Raw genomic sequence first — 26,510 nt, 5'->3', positions numbered from 1 at the left:
ATTTTGTGGTCAGTATTACCATGTACTCCAATAACACTCATATGGAATTGGAAACCATATTTCTCATGCCTTCTCTTCCATTAAGGAAGGGGAATCTAACTGATTACTGTAATTCCATCATTTCCTCACCATTAATATTTTAAATATTGATTTTTTTTTTATTGTTTTACTTTTTTGCACAAGAGACTGCAGATTCAGCATATACTGTATCCATTGCTGAAGAGCCATACTACAGAATATTTCTGGAAAGGTATAATTTACGAAATGAAGTCAGGGGAATTGGCAACAAAAAAACTTATGACTGTATGTTACACTGTAAAACTCATACTGCACATATGTAATTAAATTAGATGTATTTTTACTGTGGTTCGTAAAGTCATAAGCATGTCTAATCCAATAAAAGCCGGAAAAACCAGAACCACCAATTAAAACATTTTTTCATTGTGTCACGTTAACAAAAAGACAATTCAGTTCTGGTTAAAAACGTTAAGTCCTTAACTGGCAGCTCAACATGTTGACGTCAGTGGGAAGCCTCCTTCAGGGAAACGATAGGCAGTAAAATGACGTTACAGGGCTTCTGAGATGAGCCGCATGTTGCAGTTTATTTTCTAAACTGTAACATGCTGCATTTAATGTTTGGCTGCCGAGTGCTGGTACTACTGATAGGACGATTGTGCACGATGTGACACTGATTCATAAATTCATTACCCGCTGCTTCTGGTTAAAGCCCGAGCACACCCACCAAAACAGGAGCAAACATGTCTCAAAAGCTGCTGCAAAACACGGCAGACAATTTAGAGTGAATGTAAAAAACATTGAAGCTTTGAAAATGTAGGAAAGTATCTCAATGGTATATCAAAGTGGTGAACTGCCTTATTATACAAGACATGCCTTATTATATTTCCCTTATAAAGACTTACACTCAAAAAACTTTCACTATTCTTGACATTTTGCTTCTTTCTCGCTACCTAGCCTCTAAGATACACCAAATTAAATAGCCTGCCTCCATGGCAAGCATTTCCAGGAAATTCATCAGTCACAAGCTGTTGCCACATAAAGCACACAGTATGTACAGTAAACAATTAATCCCAGGTTCCTTTTGCCAAATAAGTACAGATGTAGGCATTCACCAAGTCAGACCCACCTCCAGACAGGTGTGCCCAGGTACATTAACCAGTGGATGCCCGTTTCTAACAAAGGAAACAGGAAAAACCTGGGTTCGCAAGCCAGAGGAAAAGGGGGTTTCGGAGTAAGACCTCGAACCCATGCTCACCTGAGAAATGTACTTCCTCCAGAGTGGCTCATCTTCACTGATATCAAACTCATTCCAGCCATGGTAGGCACGGCGATGGGCCACCTCACTGTTGGTCAAGCCGTACTGCAGGTCAGCCTGGAGGGGCGACACAACAGGGGGAGAACATTAATGAAGAAACGCAGCAGTGTGTCCAAACTATGGCGGCACTCACCAAACACTGAATGGAAAGTCTTTCATGAGGTTAGAAGGATGTGTTTGTGCGTTTGTAACATGCTTCTTGGTGTGTAAATTTGAGCAGCTGGAGAAAAGGCTTATCTGTTCAATTTCAATAGAGTAATTGTTTCTTGCACAGCTTATCATTACTTAGAACTTGCGATATGATATGTCCTCCAGTGTTACCCTAGTATGAAGCAGCACACAGACGAAACAGAATTTAACAGGACATTAGAGAAAGTGCAAGTCAGTCCCAAAATCTCACTAAATTTTCCCTCATCACATTTTATTATAAGGGGTATTCAACTTTTACCTGCAACAAACACGCAACTTCATTCACTGGTAATTCACTGGCTTTTTTCGATGTCAGTACTGGAACCATTGTCTCATCTTCACAGTGGGATAGATCTTCAGCAAGCTGGAACAAAAAATTAGATAACATTACATTTTTAACCTTTGTCAACCTTGAGTAACATATAGTCAGTGGTCGAAGGAAAAACAAAAAACATGCCTTTGCACAGGCAAAAAATAACCTGCTATACAACGTTTTTGGCAAACAAACTAGATTTTTTATTTGGGAAATCTCTAGTCACAAAAATTAACTACCTGTTAATGTACAAAAAATACCTTTAGTGATAACATTATCATAACATTGCCACAGCGGGTATGAAAAATGTAGCTATATAATTCTAGCATACCATGGAATGCTGCGGACGAGGTAACATATAAAAAACTAATTCGGAATGCACTTTATTAAACAGTGGACAATCTTGCACAGTACTACTACTACTATTTCTTTTTTGATATTCCAGAATTTAATTGGCTACAATACAAAGATGACACGCACAGAAAACAAATGAAACACATCCTAAAAAAAGCTATGAAGAGTGTGATCGTTTTTGACTTCTCATTCAAATGTAGTTTGTCTTTGAATCTCACAATGCTACCAAATTCAGGGTTTCAAAGTCTTGTTACAAAACCAGCCCAATGGCCTATCAAAACCAGCCCAATGACCAATAAAACCAGCCAAAATCCAGTCCAATACCAAAGCTCAAAATATGCCCCTTCCAAACCATATACACTGCTTTTAAAGTCCAACAGCATTACTGTCATTGCCAAATCTCCTGTAATATTTACAATGTAACATTTTATTGCTGCAGTGGGCTATTAAAAACAGGCAGTTTTCTCTAGTTTTTTCTCCAATGATCAGGTGCAGGTGGGAAAAAATAACATGTAACTGGTTAAGGATACTTTATTGTTTGTGTTCTTTTTCAAACTTTCACGTGCGGATCCAGTTTAGTATAAAATGTCACATGATTTCCACCGTCTCACAAAGTGAAAAAAAAACAAGCAGTTTTCTCTAAATATTTCTTTCACCAATTATAAATTTGTCGGTTCACATTTACACGTTGTATCATGTAGGCTAAGCTTGACCTTATCTGCTGAACAGGTTACAATAATTTAATAGTGTCTATTACAATTTAATGGTTATAATAGGGTTAAAAACTTGAAAAAAATTTTAAGAACACAATCAATTGTCACTTCTGAGGAATATAACTACAATTTGAATCCAGTTTCAAGGACCTTTAAGTGGATTCTATAGTATTTGCCATAAACCTACACTGTTTTTACCTGTCTGTGCAGCCTGAACAGTATACATTCCCGAAAAGCATTTAATGTTGTTTAAGGTACAAGTAACACCACTGACATAAGAATGGTGCAAACATTGTTTGAGGGAATGTAAAAAAGTTATTTAAATACAGTAAGCTGTCATTTGTGAGGAGCCATTGAATTAAAAGGCTAATTAATATTGTACCCTAATATTGAGTGTAAAACAGAAAAGCATTTCAAGACATATTGCAATTCCAAAAATCACTATTCTTGCAGAATAACCCCCTTACAATATGTAAATCCTTCAGTATAGACAATGTTTCTCCCCCCCCCCCCCCCCCCCCCACCCATTACAAAGAGAAACCCTTCAATAATATTTAATTAAATTGTTCCAATTTGAGATTTTTCTTCATGCGTTTCATTTTTATAGCTCATCTAAATGCATTGTGGTGGCTAAATATAGCGAGAAATATATGACGGCAGTGGACCAGCAGCAGTCACGGTCACAAAGTCACCACCTAAGTCCTATTCTGGGCCAGGAAAACCCCCAAATAAAAACAAACAAATACACAATAACAACCAATACAGGTTCTACGCATTTTAGTTGGGGTGTTACACACTGAACTTCTGACCACTTCATCCACGTAACAGCCATTTCATGAACCTTTGTTTCGCTTGCCGCTCTTTTCATACATTCAGGTTTTCTGTAAATACATAACTTTTCTATCAAAATGTCATTCCGGAATGTGATTTGTTAAAAACACCAAAAACAATCTATTTGTGCAGTTCCTACAGGCTATATGGCATAAGAGACTGACTTACTCCGGGTTCCATCGTGAGAAGTGCAATCTCCAGCACGGAGTCCGGCTTCCAGGTGAAACGAGGAGAGACTTAATAGTACATTCAGTAAAAAGACTACTGGAGTGTTAAGTCTCTTACTTCAGCCTGCTTTCTTCCAGAATTATGTGAATGCATATCTTCATTTGTAAATCAACCTCCTCAATGCCTCCTCAACTGAGGTATGTAGGTTCAGATGCGCATTGACGCATTTAAGTTTACAGTCACTGAGTAATACCGGTTTAGCTACATTTTCATACAAAGCCAGTGCTCATATGCAGAAAGGATATTGGAATTATAAGCATGGGGCAGGTCTGAAGTTCAGCCCTGCCATGCAAAACTTAAATAGAAATGCTGACCACAAACCAACCTGCTCAGCCCACTAGTATTTGTATTTCAATGTACAGTATTAGCTTAAGGCGGATAGAGCCCTGTACAAATATTTGGTAACCGTGACAAAAACAAACAATGATGCCTTTTTCAGGCAGCACAAGTTTCGTTACAAGGTGACATCTTTCTGCGTTCAAACATAAATCGCAAGCAAATAGCCAAAGACAAATTACAAGTAAAAACACATGTCCCAACATGAGGTTTGTTAATTACAGTGTAGATAATCAAACCTAGTCATCATGACTGGTTAAAAACCAGACAATGGAGGAAGGCACCCTCTCAGAAATCCCTTCGATCAGGGGAGCTTTCATTGATGTAGCCTACAACTCAAAAACATAATTCCTGAATCTCTGGAGTCGCAGGAATTCATAAAACCACCTTATCTTGAGAGACAGCCTCTATAGGTTATGAGCCCATAAGAACCCAGTTCAAAAGTCCACAAAACCATAAAACAGTAGGTGTTCCTTACTGTGTGACAGAGGGGAAAAGCATTTAAGATTTGGATTTAGGGTGCAACAAAGAAAGATGGATGATATGATGTCCAAACTGGAATGCTACATTGACAGCACAGTTACACCAGGAAATAAAAATATTTCCAAGATCTTCAAAAAAATAAAAATAAAAACTCCCTTCCAGATAAGTCATACAAAACACCAATAAGAGGTCAGGACCAAGTCACATGATTCCATAAGATTCTGTCAGAACATCAGAAAACACGGTTACATCAGGGCGTAAGCATCCTTTTAAGACCAGCTGAAAAGTGTCTACCAGAAAACATCTTAATGGAACAAGTGACAAACATGCTTTTCAGCATCAACATGTCAACATGTCGTGTTAATTTGAGCTGTGGCCAACAACTGGCCAACCACTTCATGCAAAGATATTCAGTTAACGCAGCCTAATCAGCACAATTAATAGCTTTTAAAAAAATACTTCACAACCCATCCTCCAAACAGCTGAATCAAATCACTATTCCAATAATGAGTCTTGAATAATCACATTATCTTCAACCTTCATGTGACCAAATAGTTCAACCGACATTAGAAGATAACCACAGAAACGTTAATTTTCAATAGCAGGAAAAAGGGGGCACTGCTCTTTGGATTATATGGGTTGGTTTCAGTTAAACAAAAAATATGAAGAAAGCCATTTGAGTCATATCTCTGTAATTTTTCTTAAAGAAAGGTGTGCCTTGGATTCAGTAGAGAAGAAACATGCTTTTTACATTTGCAAGAGATAGGACTAATGCAAAGTCACTTTCTTCACATTTTTCAGTTTCATTTTCAACCTGCAAGCAATTCAAACCACCATCACAGGATGACCACAGAGTTCCCTTGTAATCCCAAAGTTTCATTTCTTATAAAGCCACAGCATTGTGCCATTTTAAAACTTTACATTTTATCCTTCATGCAATCTCAGGGTAGTCAGACATACCAGTAGGTCTCATATACATGCAACCGTAGTGCAACTGTCACTCACATTACACAGCTATGGCAACATAGTGCAACACTACAGTGTACAATGCGATTTACAGCTTTTGGAAACAGTGTTCGAAATGTTCAATTAGACTGCTGAAAGATATAGCCTAGCTAGTCTGCAGCATAAAAGGGAGTGAAGACATCATTGTTCCCATTCATTTTTTTCCTTTTGGCACAAGTCCATATAAAAGAAAGAATCTAGTCATTTACGCCTTTTTCATTTAATCTATGCTTTCAGGTAGCTCAGAAAGGCAATCAGAGCTTCAGTGGTTGATGCTTGCCCAGGCCAGGCCTAACTCTTCCATGCAGACTGGTTAAGCTGGAGAGCCATGCCCATTGAGCACATGGCAAATAAACTCTCTGAAGCCTTGGCAAAGTCGCAGTCTGGGATACCTGCACTCTCTTCTCTTTCATCTCCTGCAGTTCTGGAAATTGTCCATGTTCATCGCAGACAGTGTCATTCCGTCTTTACTGACCTGCTGACTCTCTTAGTCAGGAGAAGAGAACACAAAGCCTCTTACATAAGGGAGGATTCCAACTAATAAAGGCTGACATTTGCAGGATCAGACCCTCCCTTTCCATCTCAGTCTGTCCTCAGGATAATGAATGAACAAAACTGGGAATGCAGGTATGCCACCTGCCATGTTACGGCTCGGCGGGGCATGCTCCATATCGATACAGCACCGAGAGTTTGACACTTCTCAGGGATCCGACAGAAATAACCACAATGGCCATAGACTCTCAGCCCTTAAGAGCATTCACTTCTGTAACTTCTGATATCATGTACACTCCTGGGCAAAAAAAATGGGCCATGCCCAAAATGGCAAAAAATTAAGCTTTTAATGGTCTTAACAACAAATCATTGGTCAGAAAATTAGCAAGAATTAAACAAAGACTTTTAAAAATCTAGGCCTGAAATTAATGCTACCCAGTGTTACCCAGTGTTTACTAAATTATTTCACGTAAATTTGGTTCTGTGTTTTTGGCTGGACCGCAACAGTGGGGCCAGCCCTACAAACGCGAATGTCTGTGACTAAGTGAGTGAGTGAGTGACTGAGTGAGTGATGAAGTTACACCATTGGTCGGCCGGATCACGTGTGCTAAAATAGCACTTAGAGTTCTGAACAAGAGACTCAGCAGATGAGTGTGTATTGAATTGTATGTTCCAAGCATTCAAAAAGGCCATTAAGGGCATCTACCTGAATTTAAATACTGACCTTTCTCGAGCAATTTGAGCCATACTGGTTTTTAACTGAATTGGTTTACTGTCTGTCAATTGTTCAGTCGAAATGCTCTTTTCCAACAAAGATTCTTTTAGTTGTGCAATTGCTGTGTTTTTACATTTTTTAAATTTTTATTAGGCGTAAGCTATAGCACGCAGCCAGCTATATTGAGGAGATGTAATTGTTGGGCGCGGTCTATACACCTATGCCTTTGTCTGCCGAGGGAACCAATGGCTCAAAATGTGAACTCCCTTCTGTGTTGCAGAACTACAAACTGTAACTGTCTATTAGAGCGTTCTCATGCCACCGGCAGGGGTTTCCATAGTGATCTGTTGCCCCAACACACGCGATCCCAACATCTTCTTTAACCGCGATCTAAAAACGGCTCTCACAATTTTGTGGTTGCAGAACGATTCGATCTACTTCTTTAAAGTTGTCGCTGTTGCTGTCTATGAAGAAATGCGCTAGCATAGCACGTAGCAGTATACTGGAAATTCTGTTCAGCAGGACTTCCATTTTACCCCCCTATAGCATTCTGACCATTTTTTTTGTGTTACGTCACCACCCATCCGACTGCCAGGAGAAAACCGTTGATGTGATACTCAGTGGTTTTATAGGCTATTTATATTAGCCAAATATGCATATTACAGGAAACAAATAGGGGTGGGGATAGAGTGATACTCGGTTTGCCGCTGGGTCCATCCTGGGTCCATCCTAGATCCATCAAGTCGGGACTGAGAGAATCAGCACAGCAATATTGCAAATAGTTGCAAATGCTTGGATATATTTCCGGTTTCATAGTTTGTGAGCAACACCAGCACATACGGCTAACGCGCCCTAAATACGTCACTAGAGAAGAGTCCAGCAGGAGGCTGACACTCTCAGAATTACAACTGTCAACACTGGCCAAAATCTTTTTTGAATGACATGCCGGAACTTTATCAACTCTCGGGCTGTGTTAAAATGTGTTGCGTCCACAAGACGGCAAACCAATACAACAGACACTTACACGTACGTACATGGGACAATGGTTCAGTTCATTAAATATATTTCACCCATCCATATGCACAATAATTAGATTCTTTAAGCAACATTTCTCCAAAGTCCACACTCTACAAAGCCTCCACACCTACTTCATGGCAAACAAAACTGTGACCATGGAAAAAACACATTTTCTGAGCTTTCAGCTAAACAGATCTCAGACTCTCACCCATAAACAATCATATTCACTTTGACCCCGTGTAGGTCCCTTTCACACAACTGCGTCAAACAAGAGCAACCCAACAGTTTCCTCACTACACAGAATTTCCAACTCATCTTGTTGGTTAGCCAAGTTCCAACATGGTATAAAAAGCAAAATCACCCACGGCATGGTAAATGGTAAATGGACTGCATTTATATAGCGCTTTTATCCAAAGCGCTTTACAATTGATGCCTCTCATTCGCCAGAGCAGTTAGGGGTTAGGGGTTAGGTGTCTTGCTCAAGGACACTTCGACACGCCCAGGGCGGGGTTTGAACCGGCAACCCTCCGACTGCCAGACAATCGGTCTTACCTCCTGAGCTATGTCGGCATGGCGGCCCTACTTTCATATAGGCCTACATGTAGCATATTTTGTGGTGGCAAAACAATGGGTGCAGGGCTGAGTAGTAATCCCGTCACCAAGTGTACTTCATTGTTTTTATCTCCAGTGAACATACAAAATTGCACATTGCAACAATAGGATGCAGAATTTGTGAAGTAAACTTAAGGTGAATTGTCTGTCTGTTTTGTTCTGAATCATCTGTCTGTTTCTGAATTTCCAACTCCACAATTCCATTCAAGAAAATGACGTGACGTTGTAAACAAGACATGCAGAAAAGAAAACACAATGAGGTTGGTTGAATAAATTCATTCCTGCATATTCACATACTGAAATAATGGTAGCTGCCATGCTTATTTATGTTTAGAGTCATGTTTTTTAAGCAAAATTCATGTACAACTGTGTTAAATTGCAGAATTTGTCTGTAAAATATGAATCACAAAAACGAACTACATTTTGTTATCCATTGAAGGCAATCTAGCCACACTATATGTGATAATAAACTGCTGATCAACACACTAATTTTGAAAAATATCTTGGATAATTGCAGAAATTAAAGTTTCTAACTCCACCATCTCCGCTTTCTAGAATTTGGATAATTTTGGATTCTGTGCGATGGTATTTCAATCTCGGTGGGTGTGAGCACAATTCAGTCACCCAGAAATGTGAAAAGACCTCCAGAGTAGCATACATTGATGTATCCTTTACTGGGAGGAGAGGAGGAGCCGAGTTTGAAGTCGCTTATCCTCCAATATGGGAACACTGTAGGGAGGGAGGACACAAAGTTGGTTTCTGGGGCATGGAGGAGATGAGGTTGTAGGGGAGGAAAGGAAGATGCATTTTTCAAGTACTGGGACCCCACAGACTGTAGACATCACCTATTGAGGTCAACCCATGGGCTCGATGAAAAGCATTTTGAAGCCCGAGAAGTGCAATTTGTGGGTGCCGCCATGTTGTACAAATTGAAGCCAGAGACTCCACAGTAGGGACATGAAGTCTGGTCATCCACTAAGTGAGTGAGATACAGTAGTACAGACTTGGAAGTGATACAAACTGGCTCTGATTTGTCCACAAAATATTGCAGCCGAGGCCAAATAACACTAACTTACACTGGCAGATGGGGAGACATTAGAAGAAGAAAAAACACCAACCATGACTACATTTTCTTGTGGAAAAAAATGATTGACTTCATATTTTGACCGTATTGTTACCATTGACTACCATTGAAACAGGGGGTTGAAACACCTAGGCCTACACAGGAGCTAACTGCACTGGCGCTAGAGAGCAACTTCCCCCCAACAAGACAAGGAAGTGAGCTTCAAAAATGCAGCCCGAGGGTGTGCCCCATTACTTTTCACTCCTCACCTCCTTTCCTCCACTCCCCCACTACCACTTGTCTCCTACCCGGAAGTATGTGAATGAAAGGAGGGGAAGAGATGAGTTTGAAGCCAGTTCGCCAATACAGTTCTGTATGCTTTGCACATCTCCTCCAATATTGGGACATTGGAAGGAGGGAGGACACAAAGGAGCAGAGGACAGGAGATGGTAGTGGTGGAAAGGAGAATACATTTTTGGAATACTGGGATGCACCCTGGTTTTGGCCTCTTGATTGGGACACACCCCTGATGAGTACGCCTGACCTACCACCCAGTGCTACCTACCGCCCTCTAGTGGGGAAAAGTGAAAGCCCGAAATACATACAAACTATACAAACACCAAAAAATGGCCCAATACAGTGTAGGTATATAAACAGAAGTATACATAGAATTTTGAAAAAATGGGAATATGAACATAGTACTCGGCTGTTCGACTGTATAGATGGCCTATGGAACAAATAAAACAAACATTTTTAAGAATTTAGAAATCCCAAAAAGAAGAAATGTCAGGGAGAAAGAGGATATCTGGTCACCCTATTTAATTCCAAACTCAGAATATGGGATTTGCTTGATTATTTTGTACAGTAGCCTAACATATGCAGTTTGTGTGTGGGTTTTAAAGTTTCCTATCCAATTTATGACTATTATTCAGTACTTCACACCATTCATGTTCATGTTCATGTTCCCAATAAAAAATTGTGAAATTTGTTATTACTACCTTCTGATTGATGCTCATTTTTCTACAGTCACAGTATTTCAGTCTTGTGCAATTTGTAATGGAAAACCACATACCATCATAATATGAAAATTGAGATATGATATTTTGTCCATACTGACCAGCCCTACTAGTTGTAAAGTATTGTGGGCTTAAATAATGTGGCTGTCATACCCTGGAGCAAACACATCTTCCTCAACACTCCCCCAAGGCAGTTTTGGGTGTAATGAGGACAAAAACCTGACAAAAGTCCAAACAGGTTTAACTGCATTGCAAATAAACTAACTAAAGCAAAACGATGCAAAATGGTGAGTTCTAGTGCATCGTAAGAAGACACATCTTCACTGATTTCAATGTATTTTAAGTCTTCATTGCCTTGTACAAATATTCAATTTTGAATGGACAAAATCAGATTCGTCCAAAACTCCTTAAAGACATTCAGAAGGAGATCACCCTCTGAACTGCAGCTTGGAAGTCGCTGCCTCAGCTGTTGTATAGTGTGAATTAAGCTTATTAAAAAGAGTTCAGATGCCAAGGGCCCAGGACACTATGACCACCTTTGTCCCATTTACCTCTGCATTTCATAAGACACCGTAAAGCTTCTTAGACAACCTTTTTCAGACAATGCAAGCCAGAGTAAAGTGTACCATAGAACAAGTGGGGTAGTACAGACGCTCTGGAAAAAGATCAAAGAAGAACAACCAAATTGCTTCCTGGAATGAAAGATAAAAGATATGAGAAAAGACTTACAGTAAGATGCTTAATCTACTCAAGCCTAGTAAAAGGAGACTCATGGGGGATTTGATTGAGGCTTTTAAATTCATAAAGGGGTTCAACAAAGTGAACTACAAGAGATTCTTCAGGTTGAGTTCTGTTAGTAGAACAAGGGGACATGAATGGAAATTAGAAAAAGGTACATTCCATACAAACATTAGGAAGAATTTTTTTCACACAGAGAGTAGTCAATGTGTGGAGTAACCTGCCAGGTCACATAGTACAGGCAGAAATGTGATTTTCAAGACTAAGTTTGATACAGTGTTAGACGCTATGGGGGCCCCTGTGTGCCACCTTCTCAAATAGTAAATGGACACAAATAAATATAGTTTAAATTATTTAATTAGTACTTAATTTATTTTTCATATTTAGTATTTTGCTCATGAATCACAGATGTATTATTTTATTTATTTAATTTCACCACTTTTTAGTATTTTCCTTCTTCTATTTCCTAGTTTCTTGCTCCAATATTATATTCATTGTATTTATATTTTGTATTTTCCTTCTTCTATTTCCTATTTTTTTGCTCCAATATTATATTTGAGAATGTGGCACATTCGGGCCACGATATTATAAAGAGGTGACGAGGTCTGTCAATCAAGCAGCATCAGTGGACAGACAGGGCATTGGCAATCGAGTAAAGACCACAGGCAACAGCAGTTTTCTTCAGGATGAAATTGCCCGTACCCGCGGGTCCTAGATCGTACAAGCACTTAAAGGTAAAATGAAAATAAATAAACAATTATCAACCAGACAAAAAAAAATCAGCAAATAACCTTAGCTATCTAGAAGGAAAATACTAAAAAGTAGTGAAATTAAATAAATATAAAAAATAAAATAATAAATCTGTGATTTGTGAGCAAAATACTAAATATAACAAATAAATTACGTACTAATTAAATAATTTAAACAGTACATGACCACTGGCTGCCTGTTATGGCTCGCATCAAATTTAAGACCTTGGTGCTTGCATACCAGGCAGCTAAGGGGTCAGCACCAGGGTACATCCAGAGGATCATCAGACCCTACACACCAGCCAGACCTCTCCGTTTTGCCACCTCTGGACGCTTGGCACCTCCCCCTCTTCGCGTCTGTACTTCCCGCTCCCGTCTGCTGTATGTCCTGGCCCCTCGCTGGTGGAATGACCTCCCCGTGGCGGTCAGAACAGCAGAGAATCTTACCACCTTCAAGCGCAGACTGAAGACCCATCTCTTCAGGCTGCACCTCTCCCCACCCCTCCCTAGCCTATAGTTTAGCTCACTGTACCTAGTTAGGATAATATGATTACGTTAGTGTATTTGGCAGGATTGTTGTTTGTGTCTGATTAGGCAAATGTGATTCCAGTGCTAGTTTGTACTTGGTAGGATTCTTGTTTGCTGAACAGCTTACTCTACAGGGTTGGAGTCCTGATCGATGTGGTCACTTCTGGCACTACGATCCTTACTTCACTCTAGTGTTTCTTTTGCACCTCTACATCGTGAACCAATGCACTTGTTGTACGTCGCTCTGGATAAGAGCGTCTGCTAAATGCCTGTAATGTAATGTAATGTAATGACTATTTATTTGTGTCCATTTACTATTTGAGAAGGTGGAACACAGGGGCCCCCATAGATACTATCTAGACTGAAGATAATCAGAGCACTGATTTAGTCATGAAAATGCCGATTGTTGTTGGGCTGAATGGCCTGTTCTCGTCATTATGTCATGTTATGTAAGAGAAAGAAATGGTAGGAATGAATGGATATAGCATATGGGGGACAAACGTGCCAAAATTAATTAAATAAATAAATAAATAAGTAAATAAATAAATATGGAATTATATAAATAAATAGGCCAATAATTAAAAAAATACTTTTTTGAAAATTATGAAATCAAAAGAGGAAGTTTGGAAATAATAAAAACGCCATTCAGAACTGAGTCATTCGGAAAAGTGTCATTATGAAATGAAAACAGCCATTCAGAAATACAAATTGTTATTATGAAATAAAATATGATACCGTTTTTGTATAAAGGTATTTATAAAGTATTTATTAAAGTATTTATTTCATTATTTACCAATTTCCTTATTTATATATTTATTTATACAATCCCACATTTATTAATTTAATTTTGGCACATTTAGTCCTCCATAATAGCACAGATTATGTTGATTTGTTTGAAGAGAGAATAACTTGCTGTTTGGTACCCGATCCAATCACTTTTTGGTTGATCAGTCAGTGTGTAGGAAATTTTAGAATATTTAAATCGTAGTTTCATTTGCTTAACACTTGGCAACTTCCAGCATCAGCTGTTTGTGATGATGGTGACGGGGGTGGGTTGTAGCAGCCAATAATGTAATAACTACCGTTAATGTAATAACTGCCAATAACGTAATACTTTTTCCGTTCTTAATGTAATAAAAGCCGATAATGTAATAACTGACCAATAATGTAATAAAATTTCTGAACCAATAACATAACTTTTTGCACATAATGTAATAAGTTATTAGATTATTGACTGGTTATTACATTATTAGCTGGGTTAATAAAAATCATTAAAAATGTAATAATAGGAGCCGATAATGTAATAATATACTTGTGTCACTATGTATAAGTTTTATTTATTATCAAGTGTCAGACTTCCATAACACTTAGGCCTACCCTTACTGTTGCTTCTTTCAAATAGCCTAACTGCTCAAAAACCAGGCCAATCCTGACCCCTGAATCTTAGTCCTAACTCTGAGAAAACACACACACACACCTACTCTCTCTCTCTCTCTCTCTCTCTCTCTAGGAATGAATTGTTTGTGTAACTTGATGGTTAGACTTATCTCCAGCCCTGCCTTATACTCCTTTGCCATTTGAGTCAATAAATTTTAAGGTGTTTTAATTAGATTAAATTACATTATTTGTGGTATTATCATTTTCATTTTTCAGTGATATACATTTTACCCAGTATTTCAAAATAATCTAAATGTAAAAAAGTATGAAATTATTTAATGAAAATGTTTATTATAATGACACCACACCATACTCTCCTATGGATACAACACCTGCTAAGTATAGGCCTAGAACCTGCGAGTGCAAAGCTGTAGGAGATTATTCATGTTTTGTGCGTTAAAACCATAAGAGTAAGTAGTCTTGGCAGATACAACAATTGGCTTGGAATATTTCACAGAGTAATTCCAGTGCTTGGTTTATCTTACCAAGCACAGGCCGTAAAAAAGTCCTTATAAAGTTAACCAGAAACTACAGATCATTTAAGCTGTCCTTCTTAGGTTTGGCTAACACCTTAGAGTTAGGCTTTTTGATCAGACAAAAGTAAGTGGACACATGACGTTCAACATCTCATCCAAAATTATGGGCATTAAATATTGAGTTGGTCCTCCCTTTGCTACTATAACAACCTCAAATCTTCAGGGAAGGCATTGTATTAGATGCTGGAACATAGCTGCACGGGTTTGCTTCCATTCAGCCAGAAGAGCATTAGCGAGGTCAGGCACTGATTGGGTGATTATGCCTGGCTTGCAGTTGGCTTTCAAACTGATTTTCAGTTACATATTTTCAGTTACGTAGATCACCACAATGAAAAGGAACACAAAACAATAAGATAAATTATCAAGTATTGTATTTATCATTTGATTGTTATATCAACAATGGTTCAGTTGTTTGGGTCAGGTCATCTTGGCTTATTTAGTTTGTACACAGTATTTCTCAAGCACATCACATTACTGTATGTTACCCAAAGAGTCAGCATTAGGTACATCGTATTTGTGAGTATCACACTGTCAATGGTTTTAAAAGGGTTGTAATGTAACAAAAAAACAAGATGTGATGTGGGCTTTAGTATAGCCTATATATATATATTTAAAGCCGCGTTTCCACCGCAGGAACTATACCCCGGAACTAGGAACCTTTTGAGGAACTCAGTGCGTTTCCACCGCAGGAACTAGGGTCTAAATTTAGTTCTGGGGGCTTTGTTTTACCCCCCAAAACGTTCCTGCTCGGGGGGTAGTACTTTCCGAAAGTACAGGAACCTTTTGGGTGGAGCTTGCAGCGCTGAACATTTCTGATTGGTCGAGTACTCGTAGCATTTGTGTTGTATTTATTTTCCGCCATTACCCGCCATGTTTGAAAATATGCAGCGGCAAACCAATTTATTTTCATAATAACTTCAAATCAAACTTGTATGTTATGCGGCGCAGTAGCCTACTTTTGGTTATAGCCTATCAACGTCTTGGAATTATAACGTGTGCTCTTCTGTTCTTTTCTTGCATTAGTATTCGTTTTATAAAATGCTAAGCATTCGTGCTGGGACAGCATATTACGTAGGCTACCAAAACATTCAAACGGATTAATTCGGTTGCTGGTTGAATAATTCCGGATTTTCTTTGTTAGCCCGTTGTAATTGACTCGAAACGTTTGATACAGTTATGTGAGGTATGCGGTAGTTCTGCATAATTAACATTGGTGATACAATACAAGCAAACTGGAAATCACCTTCCGCACTTTTTATCCGGGTAAAATAACAGGTTAATTCTAGTAATCTTCCCTTTAGCTTTTTCAGACTGCCGTAATTTTACTGCCATTTTTCAATTCCACGAAAAGACCAGGAAGACTATGGACTCATTTATGGTGCATGGTTCGCATCTGGAGGGCACACTTCGCTGCTCGGCTAGCAGTAACTTCGAAGGAAAGCAAACGGTGGCTGTACCACTACTAACTAATTTACATTTTCACGCAAGTCCGAGTTTTCGTTCTATTCTTGTCATTTTGCGATTAGCCTATATGGAATTGACGACGAGAAAGTAATAAAACAGCTAATTGTTTACAACGTGTGCATGTTTTCTGCTGTTAATAAATGTGTTTGAGACGATATATGAAAATCAATAAATACAAAAGTAACCATATATAGTCATTGTTGGTAACCCGTTGTATATAAGTGGAATAAACCCCTCCGGGCTGTCCCGGTTATTAGAAAATAATGTAGGCTACTTCGGTGGTAGTATGGGGTTACAGAAGAAATCATATGACAGATGGACCGACGACAACGTCAGTGGGCTAATTTGCCTAATCTTCGCGGTACTTTAGACCCCGGTGGAAACGCAGACAACCATTGGCTGAAGGAACCTTTTAGTTCCTGGTAAAGTAGTTCCTGGGACTGAAAGTTCCGGGTAATTTTGGTGGAAACGCGGCTTATAACTCCTAAAAAGCACTTCATTCTAAAAGGCAGTGATAAGATCCACAATTTCACACTAGGGAAACAAGTCTTCCCAGCAACACCACTAGTACGGGCTGTAACAGCATCTTGTCTCAGTACTTAGTCAAATGATCTCACAGATGCCACAGTCCTCTCCTCCCTGCCAGCTACAGCCCTGAAACCAACTCAAAACAACTCCTTGTCAAGCGTCCTCTGAGGACAGTAGCTGCTTAGCTGTCTCCAAATGAATTTGACCTGTGAAGACTCACATGTTGGTATTCTATGTCTCTGGCTGATCATTTTCTACCCACAAGCTTGTCACCGATAACATCTGGCCTCTTGTGCAATTACCAGGGCCAGGTGGTAAGTGATAGCAAATAGACCTCTCAATTCAGTAGAATTTGCTTTCTCATTAAACAACAAAGTAGGTATATGATGTGTCCAGTTATTTTTTTCATTTATACCCAAATTCTGGGTTTCTGGGCTCTGCACACAGGCCTACATTCATATTTCTGTTTATAAAACTTTCAATAAACTTTCATGTATTGGCTATGGAGAGAGTAGACAAAATCATGCCTGAAATTGCACTGTTACTATATGACCATGTTGCATCAACTCAAGATCATGTTCCCTCCCTGTTTTCTTGAGAAAGGGAATACCTGATCATCATCATGAACAGAGAGAAGTCCGTTCTCACATTAACTGTTTGGTTTACATTTATATGAACATGGTGCCATGGTGTTGAGCACAGCTGGGCTCTAAACTGATCCATTTAAAAAAATCTGAACAGTGATCAATCCTTTACAACTGTGAATCCACAATACATACTAAGGGGCAACTGTAAACTGTTTCACTAACAGGTGGTCAATTTTGAACACAAATTTAGCCATATCATTTACTATTAGGAGAATTACTTTGGTATGTGTAAAAAGCGTAAAGGCTTCAATGAACAGCTAAACATTGGACTGTGCTTGCCCTTGAACATCTGGCTAAACCCTTTTCTTCTGGTCAATGTTTGGGTGCTTGTAAGGCTTTTCTTCAAAAAACTCACAGTATAAATAAATTTCATAGTAAATACTAGTTTACACTGATGCACCCCTTAAAAAAAATAACACAGAGGTAAATGCAAGATAATTTGTCAGAGAAGTGCCTCAAGATTCCCTTCAAGACAGAGGGTCAGAGAAATGGGCAGTGTGCACAGAAGCCAGGAGACACTGTGGCTGCTCCGTTTGGGCCTGTGATTGACTATCACTTCTCTAACAGGTAAGTCTCTGTCTGCCCTGCAAAAACCTGCCAGATCACAGAGAGGTGTAAACCACAAGGACTCTGGTCAGTAAGTCTGGAAGATGGAGCTAAGCACCAACTGGCTACAGCTGCCAACTTGGCCTCCCATGTCTGCTTGGCACCAACCTTTAGCAAATACACACCAAGAGCAAACACCCCCCTCCTCCACATTTTCCTTGCCAATCGTGTATTCCCAGAATCGCAATAGCATCTCTCTGCCAGTCTAGATACTGTGCATCCGGGCCTGCTAAAACCAGTAACCGTAGCAAGAAATCAAACAATCTTTATATGCTTAGCAGAAGCACTTCCCTGACGTGGCCTACATTTTACACAAGACCTGTTCATTCCCGTTTGTGACATAAATGGAAAGATGGATATCCACAGAGGTAATGCAAGAGAGTTGCTTCTGCTCTGGGGACAACAGCAGTGACCCACATTCTAGCCGGCAATTTCCCCATTCACAAGTACAGTTCCCCATCCACTTGCTGCTTAAACCGTACAGAAATGTACCTTTAAATACACTATTTTACTCAATACAGTATTAATTGTCATCCTAATAAAGCTATTTGAAAATCAGCAGCTGGTTGGAGATACAATGGCAGATACTTTCAATGCTATCTGAAGGACAAGATGCTATTATTATTTACCATGCATAATTCTTTGCATTAATTGGCTCAGAATTAAAATTAATAAATCTAATTATCTCAAAACTACCTTTTCAAATTTTGCTCAATTTTTCATATGTTGTTCTATATAGTTTGATATATCTAGATGCCAATTCACAGAGTGGGATCCCTTGTACTTACAGTACTATTACAAGGGAAGATTGGCTGGATTAAAGCATGGGTGCACAACACCAGTCCTGGAGGGTTAGTCTGTTTTTGTCCCAGCCAATTAACTCAGTTTTAGTTATCTGACAAGTCTATAAACTACGCTGGTTCACACCTGTACTTCAGCACAGTAAAATCTTTAGTATACACTTGCAGTCTGCAGCTGTAGCTGAAATGTCAAATCAAGATATCACTGAGCCGATTAAATAAATTGAGCATGTTGTTCCCACTTTGTGAGTAACTCCCAAGAATGCACTGCAACATTAGATTTTTAAATGCTCACTTTAGTGTTACAAAGTGTCGTGTTATTTTCATATCATATACATCAAGATATACACTGACAAAAACAAGACATTGAAAAGCATCAGTTTGAAAAAACAAAGTGAGCATTTTAAAATGTAATTTTGCACTGCATTCTTGAGAGTTTCTTATTGAAAATGCTTATTTAAATCTTTGTTCAACTGCGCCTGTGTCTAATGTATTAAAAAAATAACTATTAGTTATATAATGTCGTTCTCACTTCATTGCCAATAGTTATTTATTAAAACATTAGATACAGGTGTAGTTGAACAAAGACTTTAATAAGCACTTTCAACAGCACCAATACACATCAACAAAAATACAACTTAAGGCCACTTGAAGTATAATTAAAGTTTATATCAACTATGCTTAGAATACTACTTTTTCATGTGCTGCAACATTGTACTTTTTAAACACTAGTACTAACAAAGCATGTGATATCAGCCGCCACCTCTCATCACACCACAATCTACATGTCGGGGTCATGCAGACATGAGTCAGAGGAAGACACTTCACGTGCAGCTCAAAAGGCAGATCGTGGGGGCCAGATCCCTTCTCTGGTTGATCCTAGCAAAAACTGCAAGTTACCCTGCGGGGTTGCTGGCCACAGACAGCACTGGTATTGCATGGATTCAAGACAATAACCGTGGGCCCATCCACTGTAATACGTTCTAACCTTACTTGCAAAATTTTTGATTGAAGCCTTCCCTGAGACTCCCAATAGGATAATGGAACTTGTTATTGCCATGTAAGCAGTATGAAAGCAAGAGGGAGCTAAGGTTTTAGGCCGGTTATGACCGTCACCTCACTACAATTCCATTAAAAGTCCTTGACAGCAGACTGCTACCAAGGTATATGAACCGGGCCCAGCAAGCCTAATCAGCAATTCCAAAACTGTGACCTGTGGAAGGACAGAGGTGGGTCACAAGGTGAAGTTGAAAAAATAACAAGTGTACTGAAAGCACTTGCCACTGGTATTCACAATCGTCAAATGAAAAGATTATGAACTCAAAAATTTAAAGGACCATTGCCCTAGACTGCTGTACACGTGTTATGGAATGTATTAATGCAGAAACACCTCCAACTAGCTCCACAGCAAGATATTAAGCCATATTAAATGGAAAATGGACTGCATTTATATAGCACTTTTATCCAAAGTGCTGTACAATTGATGCCTCTCAATCACCAGAGCAGTTAGGGATAAGGTGTCTTGCTCAGGGACACGCCCATGGTGGGGATCGAACCGGCAACCCTCCGACTGCCGGACAACCGCTCTTACCACCTGAGCTATGTCGCCCTATTAAAAAGGAAGAGTTTTAAGCAAATATATACAATCTTCTGTCACTTTGAAAAACAACCTAGGCTAATTCAAACATCTTACCACATATATAATACATGGATTACATAACGTGGACATTACTCAAAAAATTGACAAGGGGGTCAGACAATTCCAACACACTACTGTAGATATCAGAGTGATTTTCTCACAAAAATATCGAAGCTAAAATATATTAAAAATGATTTACAGGATTGTTCTCATATATAATAGGCTACACTTCTAACCAGCAAACTGTAAATACGTTTACAAAGCAGTCAGACGGCATATCTCCTCTTATCACTGAAGGCTCAGAGCACGTTCCTGTGTCCGAAAGATGCGGTTGAAGGGAAGATAGTAGCTATGACCCATTTGTGTTAATTGACCCGTCATCCCACAGAAGCCCTTGTGTTAACAGCTAAGTCTGCCAACTTTAAAACAATGCATGATAATATTGTTTTATACAAACTGACTATAAATTTGGTAACTACGGGATTTTATGAAACCTTAACGATAACACGTTTGGCGATGCATTAGAGGTGGGTCCAAATCCACATCAAAAACATGCTGCACAAACGTGCTTTTTTTACCCAAGTAACAGTCCAGACTTGGGCACGTAGCTAGTAAATTGATAATGCAATGCATAATTCAGCACCTCATGTTGTCTGTGTAGCTAGGTGATAAGCTTGATAATCACATTTGCTACTAACCGACTAAAATGAACTATCAGGAACACTTGGCTACAGACGTAAATTAACGTTATCAAGCTGACCGATAATGATTAGAAAATAATATAGCTAAATCCAAAGCGAAACTGATCATTAGCTTCATCCTGTCCGATGTATGGTTATGGTTATACCATACATGTCCTGGTTATGGTTATACACTTTGTTGTACGTCGCTCTGGATAAGAGCGTCTGCCAAATGCCTGTAATGTAATGTATCTAACGTCACGCTGCTTCATTGCAATGGCAAGCTTGCTAGCTAAATAGCTAGCTAGTCTAGCAATGTAGCTTTGTCAGCTTTCTTAAGAATCGTCGCTGTATCCGGACATCAGTCATATCGGCAATCATCGCCAGTCTTAGCTTAATAATTAGCAAACGTTAGTCGTTATAGCCATCTAGTGGTGTTGATGACACTGCTGTAAAACCGACGTTACAGCTTACGTTAACTGACATTGTGTACTACACTCGTGCACAGCACTTATTAGCAAGCTAATATAGACTAGCTATATTAGCAAGCTAGCGACCAATATGTATGGGGGCGATATGTATGAGGCTTGGTAACTAGTCTACGTTAACGTCAGTTAGGAAGTTAATAAAATAATCTAGCCAGCGAACATCGAGAATCTATAAAATTTTCAGATAGCTAACTGCCCAAAGTAAGCAAAGCGATAGCCAGCTAGAACAGCTTCCCTTAACTTGTAGCTTACCAGCAATATTACTGAATTGCTCTGTGTACTGTATTTTGTTCGTATTACTAAAATTAGCAAGCTAAATGTAACTTTCTTTGGCAACAAGACAATAGCAAACGTACTTGATAACGATGGCCTATCGAATAAACAACCAAGTCAATGGCACAGCTAGCTAGCTAATTGTTAAATATAAGAATCAACACGCTGGATAATCCTTCACATAATAACAATTGTTAGCTCCTTTATTTTCCATGCAATATGTACATTAGTTCGCTTGGTGCCGTCGTGAATTCAGCATACAAAATAATTCGAGCCGGCGTAAATGACCCCTATTGACCCAAATAACTAAAGAAATAAATTAAGAGGAGGAACACGAGTAAATTGAAACTTACCAGCGGCTGCCTTTTCTTCTGCATCTTCCGTGAAATCCACTGTGAAGACTGACGGGCGGCTCGACACGCTACAGTGAGGTCAACACGCTACAAAGCGTAGAGAAGGCGTGGCTACGCATTGACGGTACCCTAAACATTAGTTCAGCCTTCTGGCTCTTTCTCTGATTCGTTCGCTCTTTTTTCAAAACACAGGCTTTCAGTGAAACATTGCTCGTGTCAATATTTCTGAGAGTAAAATATTCAAAATATTGAAATATTAGGTTAGCCCAGTTTAACCCGTATCATATCATGTCAGCCCAGTTTAACAAACATATCTGTTTGTTTTGCATTAACTGAATGGAATTGTATTGATTTTGTCATGTCTGTTTTTGAATGTTAGAGGACCACAATGGAAATAATCCTGGCTTTCTTGTGTTTCTGTCCTCGACAATTCATGAATGAATGGATTAATGCAGTCTTATAAAATGTCGTTTTTAAATTGTCAAATAAATTCATTAATTCATATACCATTTAGTTTAAACGAACAGCCGCTTGTCCCCATTTTTCCAGATTCTGAAAGTGTGCTGCTTACACAAAACACAGCCACAGGATGGCAGTTCCAAAAATGTAATGCCCAAGATATATATCTGAATTACAAAAGAGAAACACATTCATTCCCAAAAATTAATTCAGCATTTCCCTTTTGCAGCCATATCACCTTGCAGCGTACGCTGCTTCTGCAGAAAGGCAGAGGCTAAGCAAGTGCAGGCTTGGTTATTACTTGGATCGGTGGCAACCTGGGAAAGCTAAATTGCTGCTGGAAGTGTTGTTGGTGGGCCAGGTGGGGGCAATATTTCCTGTGGTCAAATAAACCCCAATACCCCAGTGCAGTGATGGGAAACTGCTGTAGGAGATGCAGTTGTTTGGATGAGATGTTAAAATGAGGTCCTGACTTGTTGTGGTAAATAAAGACCCCATGACACTCATCACAAAGAGTTGGAGGTTCCCTGGCATTCTGGCTAAATTCCAAACCTGGCTGTCTTATCCTGCCACCAAATCATTCCCTGATTTAATTGGTCAACAATTGTTCTCTCCCCTTTCAGCTTAGCTTATCTGTGGTGAGAGTTCTGGTGCAAAATGGCTGCTGTGCATGACCCAGGTGGGTGCTACACATTGGTGGTGGGTGAGGTGAGTTCTCCCTCATCACTGTTAAGCACTTTGAGCATCTAGAAAAGTGCTGTATAAGAGCAATGACTCATTCCTTCATTCCCTTTTTCCAAACAAAACAGCTGGAGGAAAAATTGTGACATAATATTCATAATTTATAATTAAAACAAAACATGAGAGGTATGACTTGTGACTGTGTAATTACAATTTGAGGGACAGAGGGCAAGGTATTTGATAAGAGACCAATTAGATAAAGTCACCTCTGTCCAGGTGCACACATAAACATTCCCTGACTGTATATATGGCATCATATTGTGGCTCTAGAAAACTCCTTACAGTAATGTTATACCACCTGAGGCATATGAGTTGTTTCATTTTATAGCATTTATGCACAACTTTTAACATGACCTCTTATATTGTGCTGGTACTTTTATTTTCATTTCAAAAGTGGTGAAAGCTTGTCATTTACAGTGGCTTGGTTTAGAGGCAGCAGGCCCTGAAAGGGAGCAGCCTACTGCCTGTATGTTGCATATCTAATGCGAACCAAGCTACTTAATTGAAGCTATAGTTAAGTATGGATTAGAAGCTGCAACAGACAGAGACAGGTCAAGGGAAGTAAGATGGTGTGCTGGCACCTGTTTGAGGATGATTAACCACAGTTATCTCTCTCTTGCTGAGAGACAACTGTGGTTATCAGGCTACATGTGCCATAGGGACCAGAAATAATTTAAAAATCTAGTGAGGTACAACCTGTGGAGGACGACCACCGCAGGAACTTTACCCCGGAACTAGGAACCTTTTGAGGAACTCAGTGCGTTTCCACCGCAGGAACTAGGGTCTAAATTTAGTTCCGGGGGCTTTATTTTACCCCCCAAAAAGTTCCTGCTCGGGGGGTAGTACTTTCCGAAAGTACAGGAACCTTTTGGGTGGAGCTTGCAGCGCTGAACATTTCTGATTGGTCGAGTACTCGCAGAATTTTTTTGTGTTTGTTTTCAGCCGCCATGTTTAAAAATATGCAGCCGCAAACCAATTTATTTTCATAATAACTTCAAATCAAACTTGTATGTTATGCGGCGCAGTAGCCTAGTTTTGGTTATAGCCTGCCAACGTCTTGGAATTATAACGTGTGCTCTTCTGTTCTTTTCTTGCTTTAGTATTCGTTTTATAAATTTTTTTTATAAAAAGCATTAGTGCTGGGACAGCATATTACATACCAAAACATTCAAACGGATTAATTCGGTTGCTGAATATTTTCTTCCGGATTTTCTTTGTTAGCCCGTTGTAATTGACTCAAAACGTTTGATACAGTTATGTGAGGTAGGCTATGCGGTAGTTCTGCGTAATTCACATTGGTGATACAGTAAAAGCAAACTGGAAATCACCTTCCGCACTTTTTGTCAGGGTAAAATAACAGGTTAATTCTAGTAATTGTCCCTTTAGCTTTTTCAGACCGTAATTTTACTCTGCCATTCTTCAATTCCACAAAAAGACCAGGAAGACTATGGACTAATTTATGGTGCATGGTTCGCATCTGAAGGGCACACTTCGCTGCTCAGCTAGCAGTAACTTCGAAGGAAAGCAAACGGTGGCTGTACCACTACTAATTTAAATTTTCACGCAAGTCCGAGTTTTCGTTCTATTCTTGTCATTTTGCGATTTGCGATATGGAATTGACGATGAGAAAGTAATCAAACAGCAAATTGTTTACAACGTGTGCATGTTTTCTGCTGTTGTTGCCAGTTATACATATAAATGTGAATGCATTCGGTCGCTTCGGATGTCAAGACATGAAAGCGAATGTTCGCATAAAAACATAATGAATGTGTTTGAGAGGATATATAAAACAGTTACAATCTGACTATTGGCCTGTTATATCCTATTTGTTGCATAACAACGGTCCAACTAACAACGACAGTTTTGCTTGACAACGGTAAAATAAGCCCAAACGGCTGCAGAAGAATATTTCAATTCCAGGTGATTAAATCGATAAAAAAAAAAAAATAAATACAAAAGTAACCATATATAATCATTGTTGGTAACCCGTTGTATGGAATAAACCCCTCTGGGCTGTCCCGGTTATTAGAAAATAATGTAAGCTACTTCGGTGGTAGTATGGGGTTACAGAAGAAATCATAGGACAGATGGACCGACGACAACGTCGTTTTTTCATACGTCAGTGGGCTAATTTGCCTAATCTTCGCGGGACTTTAGACCGCGGTGGAAACGCAGACAACCATGGGCTGAAGAAACCTTTTAGTTCTTTGAAAGTAGTTCCTGGGACTAAAAGTTCCGGGTAATTTTGGTGGAAACGCGGCTTATAATGTCACTGTACAAGATGCTGTGGAGTTTCATCTTCCACTGCACAGTAATCTCATTCAAAATGCAATCTCATCCAAAGGAAACTCATTTGAATGAATCAGAAAATGTATGTTTAACAATTTCGTTCAGTGTTTGTGCCACCTGGTGGACAAAATGAGGAATATTTAATAAAATTTGTCAAAATGTTTCTGGTAATCTGAAGTATCTGGTGGGATTAGGATTTGAGGCGTGCCTTCACTAAAATTACTGAATGGAATTAGTAGGAAAACGTCATATTTTTCAGATTTTATGGAAATGCTGAACTGCATTAAATACACTGCCTCCATCTCTTTTTATTAAGTGAAACCATAGCAAACTAAATTGGTATGGGCTGAATTGGTAGAGAAATGCCCTATAAGTGTATGTATCAGACTGTGTGGATGGTTTCACAAGCAGGGCCAGAGGATTTCAAGATCTGCAATGGATACCTTGCAGCATAAAGTATTAAGAACAGAAGAGGAATGGTCATTATGTGGTCCACTTGTATAGTAATCTATGACCTCATCTAGGTGCATGCATGTGTATTTTAAGCAACGACGCACAAGTGTGTTTTAATTAGTGATAATTTCAGATTAAATCATATATTCATTAATTGATACAATAGAAAATGACAACAGAAAAAGTCATGAACACTTTTTTGGCGTTAATCAGGGCACACCATGCAAATAAGTTTTCAGTGAGTGGATCACTGATAGGTAGAACTCCATCCGCCCTTTGGTTCAGTTTCGTTGGTCCAGGTCCAGGTCCAATGTCAGTACCCTGTGGTTCAGAAAGCAAGAGATTGTCAGGAAATTGTCAAGTAACCAGCCAATCAAGAGATGTTTCCCTCTACTCCCGGAT

At 39.1% G+C, this 26,510-nt stretch overlaps 1 protein-coding gene across 2 annotated transcripts in view; it reads right to left on the bottom strand.

Annotated features, from left to right (window-relative positions):
- atp2c1 (ATPase secretory pathway Ca2+ transporting 1) overlaps window positions 1–22,290 on the bottom strand; it is a 39,939-nt gene extending 17,649 nt beyond the window's left edge. Inside the window, exons 1-3 of one of the 2 annotated variants that reach the window (XM_035393324.1) lie at window positions 22,167–22,290; window positions 1,782–1,886; window positions 1,274–1,390 (exon numbers count right to left, since the gene is read on the bottom strand). In XM_035393324.1, the coding sequence (XP_035249215.1) occupies window positions 1,274–1,390; window positions 1,782–1,886; window positions 22,167–22,190 (246 nt within the window). In that variant the 5' untranslated portion in view covers window positions 22,191–22,290. Of the gene's footprint in view, window positions 1–1,273; window positions 1,391–1,781; window positions 1,887–3,901; window positions 4,125–22,166 lie in introns of those variants that run through there. The other variant, XM_035393332.1, reaches the window with a different exon arrangement.
- Window positions 22,291–26,510: the final 4,220 nt, after the last annotated feature.

The sequence above is a fragment of the Anguilla anguilla genome, chromosome 1 (assembly GCF_013347855.1).
Source record: "Anguilla anguilla isolate fAngAng1 chromosome 1, fAngAng1.pri, whole genome shotgun sequence".
In the NCBI taxonomy this organism is placed as follows: Eukaryota; Metazoa; Chordata; class Actinopteri; order Anguilliformes; family Anguillidae; genus Anguilla; species Anguilla anguilla.
The sequence above is the reverse complement of the archived record's forward strand: the minus strand, read 5'-3'. Positions and strand labels throughout refer to the sequence as shown.